At 35.9% G+C, this 7,349-nt stretch overlaps 1 protein-coding gene across 1 annotated transcript; it reads right to left on the reverse strand.

Moving 5' to 3' along the window:
- Positions 1-1,343: 1,343 nt before the first annotated feature.
- Positions 1,344-5,929, reverse strand: LOC147409028 (cytochrome P450 CYP82D47-like). Its single transcript, XM_086459063.1, has 2 exons — positions 5,019-5,929; positions 1,344-2,082 (listed from the first exon to the last, which is right to left on the reverse strand). Exons 1-2 carry the CDS (start codon positions 5,916-5,918, stop codon positions 1,459-1,461), a joined length of 1,524 nt encoding a protein of 507 aa, XP_086315189.1. The 5' UTR covers positions 5,919-5,929; the 3' UTR covers positions 1,344-1,458.
- Positions 5,930-7,349: the final 1,420 nt, after the last annotated feature.

The raw sequence follows: 7,349 nt of genomic DNA on the forward strand, positions 1-7,349 counted from the left end.
CCATATGTGAATTAGTCTGCCATAGAAGCAAATTAAGGAGATGGTTTGGTTTTGATAATGTTGAAAGGGTGCTTTCTAGCCTACCATTTGGCATGTTTGAAAAGAAAGGAATGGAAGGAAAATGCTGCAATGACACGGGGTGTGTACTGGGATTCTGACAAGTCTGATGAGAGATGTGCACATAATCATAGATGTGTTTCCTCGCGATACGAGTAAAAATCATCTTCGGTTATGTATGCATCTCCACGTCAGAATTGTGAGAATCGCAATAAATCTTGTGTCACCCCAGCACGACTCATCATGGAAAGAAATCTATGACTATATGTGCACTGCCACGTCAACGTAGTATTGAAATTTATGGCTATCTGGCTATAGTGTTTTTTTTTTTTTTTTTATTGTATCTCAAGTTTGACTTACTCAAGTCATATAGCATGAGTCATTTTTTCGCACACGGTGCTTATCACGTCAAGCATACTAGTTTTGTTACTAACATAGGTATTGTAAATTAGTAATGCCATCCAATACATATGGGGATTGAGGATCCCAGATTTTTGTAAGCAAAAAGTTTTTCATTCAAGATTTGGTGCTCATAGTCAAATGTAGAAGAAAAAAAAAATGAGTGCAAAGTTCACAAAAATCTGGGATCCACCAATCACATGTACTCATGTCTATTGAATAACATTCCTATTTTACAAAAGTACTATTGTTAGTTACAAAACTACTTTGCATACTTGACGTGGCAAGCAAGTCTGTAAGCATAGTGAGCAAAAATTCTGTGAGAAGAAAACGACGCGTCAAATATATGTTCAAATATCTGGATGAGAAAGGAGGAAAAAGTATCTCCAACCCAAGTCTTCAATTTTTTTATTCTTTTATTTTTCAAATTAGCATCTTCAAATTTGAAAACTCCAAACCACTTTCAAAAAGTTGATGTTACTAATGTTTATTTTATAAGAAAAAACTTACTTGTAAGGGCAGGTGTTTTACATGATCAGGTCCTTATTGAAACCCAAAATTCTTGGTTAGGATCCCAACTCCTAAGTTATTGGATAGGAATAGATTAGATTTTTGGGTCTAATTAGATATATCAACAGCCCAAAAAATCTCCACCAGTACTAGATAAGCATGTTGAGTTCCCTTTAGAAATAAGATAATTACTTCTATAACTTGTCACATTGATTTATGAAGCTCACATTAATATAGAATTTCCAATAATGGTATGACAGATATCACTCCTCTCATTTATTCCAGTATTTTAATAGAATAGGAACAATGTTTACATGGTGCATTTCGGTAGGAGTTTAAGACACATTGGGCTCCTAACCAATCTTTTTTTTTTTCTTTTTAATAATATGGCATGTAGTCCAATGTGTTTATTGATCTTGAATAAAAACGTGTCACGTAGATAACATCTTTTTCTATAGGTACTGAACCCTGTTATGGATTGTGGCCCTTTAATTAATCATAAAATTTAGAACAGAGTCGCGGGGTGATTAGAACTTCAAGTGGGGTTACTTTGAGATTAGAGAGGCCAGCTCTCTCCGTCATATCCACTGGTGCACCAGATGGGGTCGCAAATTCAAACGCATGCAACAAACGTGCTAAAGTGAAGTGCACTAATTGGAGGCCGAATGAGATCCCTGGGCATGCTCGTCTACCAGACCCAAAAGGGATGAGTTCGAAATGCTGTCCCCTAACGTCCACGTTTGCTTGACTCGTGAGAAACCTCTCCGGCTCAAACTCAATAGGGTTGGACCATACGCGTGGGTCTCGCTGAATTTTCCAGACATTTACTATTAGGCGTGTGCCTGCAGGGACGTGGTAGCCTGCTACAGTGCAATCTTCAATGGCCTCATGTGGTGTAGACAATGGAGCGGCCGTGTACAAGCGCAATGTTTCCTTGACAATGGCTTGGAGGTACACAAGGTCCTTTATATCTGCTTCGTCCAGGGGTCTGTCCTTTCCAACATGGAAATCAATCTCATCTTGGGCCTTTTTCAATGTATGTCGATTGTTCAATAGTAAAGAAAGTGCCCATGTTAGAGTAACCAATGTGGTACCACTCCCACCCAAGATTAGAGCCTGCAAAACAAACAAAAACAATGCTCCAAAAAAGAAAATAAGATTTCTTTTGACACTTAATGCTGGTATAAGAATTGTATACCATCCTTAGACTCCACCCAGCTCGTACCTTTAATTATAAGGCTTTATATATATAAGAGACGATTCATGGGACAATAATTGTAACAAAATCTATGACAATGATTTTTGTCTTGTATAAGTCAAAAGTTTTGGAATGGGCTGATTTTTGATGAGAATGATCTTCTCATCATAAAGATCATCCTAACAACAAATAAGTTCATTTTGAAACTTCTAACCCCATCAAAAGTGGTTTACAAATTGGGGTTAGAAGTTTCAAAATGAACTTATTTTTACGGGGATAATCTCCTTAACATAAAGATCATCCTTATAAAATATCAGTCCATTTTGAAACTTCTAACCCCATCAAAAGTGATTTACAAAAAATCATTGTCATAGATTTTGTCACAATTATTGTCCCATTAACCACCTTTATATGTAGCATTCGATTTCAAAGTCCTAGCCAAAGTGTTTTGTCCTATATAGGATAAAAGCTTCTTAATGGGTTGATTTTTGTGAGAGTGATTTCTATGGTGAGATGACCATCCTCACAAAAACTCAACCAATTTTGAAACTTCTAACCTAGTTTATAAGTTGAGGAATTATGGAATGTTAGTTTATAAACCACTTTTGATAGGATAGAAGTTTTGGAATGGACTGATTAACCCAATTCGAAACTTTTAAGTCATATAGGATAAAGGCTGAAAGGCATACCTTGGTTCCCTAATGTTAGAAAATTTAATTTGGCGCAATCAAAGTCGTTTTATAGGAGGAGTCAATTGAATCCACTGGCCGTTAATCAGACCAAATCATCTAGATTAGGAATCAAGTCATATAGGACAAGGGAGTTACTAATAGTGAGAATTTCAGCTATTTTGTTTCTTTTAATATTCGTGCAGAATTGTATCATGTCCTTCTAGAGGATCAATCTTCTTGTTTCTTTCAACCTTAATCATGGTGAAGCCCTTTATAGCCTTAGTTTACTAGTAAAAAAAAAAAAAAATGTCATGTAAAACAAGAGAAGGTTTTCTTAAGACTCTAACAAGATAGGCAAACGACTACTTATAGCAAAATTTTCTAAACCATCAACCACAAAATTTGCTTCCCTCATATATGTTGAACTTTTAAGTTTACTCTGGATAGAACAGCCTGAATCTTCACCATCCATGGCTCCAATCTCCAAGGAAGCTTTCCTTTTTTTTTTTTTTTTAATAAATAGCATTTCATTCAAAAATAGCACCAAGCCAGTTGAGGTGACCAACCTAACAACACCTTACAAAAGGACGCTACTCACAAGAAATACATCAAATCCCATCCATATTGTAAATAAAATCCTTAAAGAAATCCCCCTAAATTCCTTATAGAGTTTGGACCAACAAAAATAATACCCAAAATGGATATGATCGTATCTGTACAATCTTTCTGTTTCCCCTAAAAACATATGTCTATTTCTCTCAAGCCACACACCCCAACAGATTGCGAATGACGTAAGACTCCACAGCAACCTCTTTACGCCCTCAAACGAGTACCCAATTGACGACCAACAAGTGAAAAGATCCCTTATTGTTTTAGGTAAGCAAGTTAGTTTCAAATAGCTTAAAAAACCGAGCCCAAGTATCATGCATGAACTTATAATGAAGAAGAAGGTGATCCGACGATTCTCCATTATCCATACAAAACATACATCAACTCACCCCGCACAGACCACGCCACATCAAAGGAAGCTTTCCTCCTTTGAGGCCTTTTACTCCATATTATTTTAAAAAGTTAACGAATTTAATTTGTTTCTAGTATTTAAAAATCAACTCGAACACTTAGAACTACAATAGTCCTTTTACCTTCCAATTTCAAGTAGCACAATCGTGTAGTAAAGGTACCTATACAAAATTTTCCCCACTCAAAATGGATCTATACAAATGAAAATCCACGATTATTGATTATGATAATAAAAGTGTAGATGTTGACAATAAAGTTTTTGATCTAGACAATACAAATATTGATCTCGACAACAAATTTGTTGATATTTTTTTTCTTTTTTATCAAAAAAAAAATGCTTAACTCAGCAATAAAAAGTGTTCAAGTTGACATTGCAAATGTGATTCAATTTTATTTATTTTTTGGTTTTTGAATATCAACACTGAATGGATCTTCTTGGAATATCCAAGACTTATATATTATAATTGCGAGAAAAGCTCAAATCAACCATTACAGTAAAATCTTCTAACATTTAAGAATCCTAACTTCGTTCTTCATTTTTTGATACAAATCGATGAAAAAGATCAAAAAATACATCTAAATGTTCAAACGTAGGAATATATCATTCTCAATTTGTCATTCACTGTGAAAAATTGTTGGAAATAATTCCAATCGGTGTTGGAAAATTGAAGAAGATGAGAAATGATAGTTTGAGTACTCCAAAAATATTATAAGGTGAGATGAGGTTGAGAGACCATTTATATAGAAAAAGTTTCCTAAATGGACTAGCAAGACACCACCAAAAAGTTAGGGGCTATTTCCAAAGAAACCCCTCCAATAGGGTCTGTCAAGTAATTTTTGCTAAAAAAGGATTTTTCTTGCCCGTTGGCTCTCCATCAAACTGATGGTTGAGTTGAGATTAATCTATCCCGAGAAGGACAGCTACAGATCTTTAGGATAGCTGTGGTTTTCCTCTTATCTGAAGAGTCAGTTTGATAGAGAACCTAAACAGTGGTTTGATGCTGGTGTTTTCCATAGATATCTATCGTGTGTGTCCAACAACATCTGTGAATTGTGATGAAAGGATAAGAATAAACAGTTTCTCTAATGTGAGTTAACTGTGTGTAAAGGAAGAACCTGATCTTAGCATATGCTTTTCGATTTAATTAGCAAGATAAACGTACCAGGCTTGTCGCCTTGTTGACGGTATCGGCCTCATAACCATAGAACTTTTCATCCTTAAGAGTTGACAGCATCACATCCATGAAGTCTCTATCGCTTTGTGTCTTATTCGACAATTTGTTTTGTCGATGCTCCTGTAGCCATCTCTCAAGAAGATCATCCAATTCTTTGGCAGTTTTCTTCATGGCTCTTTCGTGACCTTGGACATCCAACCACCCTAAAAATGGCACATAATCCGACACAACGAACAATCCTAGTAGGTAAAAAAATTCTTTCATGGCTTTCTGGCACCGCCGTGCCTCCTCCTCGTCTTCACATGTAGCACTAGCACCAAAATATCTCTTCCCAGCAACCATCCTAACAACCACATTAAGTGTCATGTCATCCAACCATTCCTTCATCTCCACCAAAACACCATTGCCTTTGTTATTATTCTTTTCCCACAATTGGTACAACTGCTTTATAAACAAGTCAACCTCAGAAACTCGTACATGCTTGAGCAACTCGAGCCTATGGTTCGAGAGAAGCTCATATGTGGCTATTTTGCGCACTTCACGCCAATATGGCCCGTAAAAACTGAAGGGCATCATGGCGTGGTTGTAGCCCATAATTTTAATGGCCGCGGTGGTTGGGCGGGTGGCGAATGTCTTGTCGTTGGTAGTGAAACATTCCTTTGCTACCTCCCAACTGCTTACCACCAGTACTCGACGTACACCTAGCCGTATCATTAAGGCCGGTCCATACTTGTCAGCCATGGCCCCTAACGTAAAGTGGGGCGGCTGGTGAGCTAACATGGGAAGGTGACCGATGATGGGCCATGCTCCACCTGCTTCAGGAGCCTTGTTACAGTTACCACGTGCACTACTTCTTCTCCTTAAGAATAGATAATAGAGAAAGACCATGAAGGCAAAGAGGGAAGTTATCGTAGCAATGGATGGGAAATGTTGGAGGGACTCCATGCCTATTCAGTTTTCACTACTTCGGGATGGGCATAATTAACTTTAGCTTTAGACTTAAAAAAATAAAAAAAAACCTGCTATAAATACTTCCCATGACACTGCACCCCCAGACTGTGCTGATGTTGCGTGGCAGTGTGCGTATAACCCTAGATTTTTTTACTAACACTTTCCTGACGTTTGTTAGCATTTGGAGTACGGAAAAAATTATATTTTTGAAAAATTCAAGTTTTATTTGATTTTGAATTGCAAAAATCCAATCTAAAATTCAGTAAAAATTTTGATAAATGAAAACTATGTGACATATGCTTCATACATGTATCATCCGTCTCATTTAAATTTTTTGGTAATATGATTGTGATGTTAACAGTGATGGTGTTGAAGAAATTAGTAATGTTAATGGTGAAGGAGATGATATAGTGGTGATGGTAATAATGATAGTGGTGATAATGCAGGTGTTGAAGTTATTGTTCTATTGATTTATAAAAGAAGATCAAAGTCAAGGGAAAAATCATCAATTTAAAAAATTAAGATGTAATCTCAAATAAATGTAAAGGGTCGTGTCATTATTTTTTTAAAGATAAAAGAGACATTTGTCACCTAAAAATATAGATTTCTCCCAAATTTAAAGCACGGAGAGTGGATCCTCTGCAGTGCATTTTTCCTATAGCTCCATGTAGTGCGGTTCAATGGTTTAGAGAACGTCGCGTGCAAGAGACATCAAAATCATACCATTAAAATTTGAGATTTACACTAATCATTCACTTTCAATGCTTCTGATTAGGTTTTAAAAATAACTTTTTTTTTTCAAAAGTAACGTAAATCATCATCATAACATGACAGATTTGTATGTTTGTATTTTTCAACATGGATTCTTCACTATATCAAGTGTACTACAGGTAAACCGCAGTTTCAAAGTCAACTTTGTTACACATCATAACTTACAAATTTACACTTTACAACATATAACAAGTTACAACAGTTTTTTTCTTTTTCTCTCATTGCCAATTTCTTTTGAGTTGGACCCAAACTCATCAGGGTGATGCAAATTCTTCATTGCTTTTGAGAATAAAATAAACTTCTTTTTTCTCAGCTACTACACTTCCTAAAAAAGAGACATCTTTATGTATGATTGGTTGAAGTTTGGACTTTCTGGTTTCATACAAGATTTGAAGCTCATGGTCAAACATACGGATGAGCTGGAAGAAAAACACAGACCATTGCAAATTATTCACTCGAAGGTGCATTTTTTCCCGGTAATCCAAGCCCTTGATAGAAAATTTTCAGTAACTTTTAGTTTGAAGCGAGTTATTGATTATTTCTGAAAAAGGTTTTGATTTTTCAAGAACAACATTTCTTATTAATGTATTTATGTAT

This window comes from Akebia trifoliata, chromosome 2 (genome assembly GCF_017979445.1).
Source record: "Akebia trifoliata isolate Shusen 1 chromosome 2, ASM1797944v1, whole genome shotgun sequence".
NCBI classification, from domain to species: Eukaryota; Viridiplantae; Streptophyta; class Magnoliopsida; order Ranunculales; family Lardizabalaceae; genus Akebia; species Akebia trifoliata.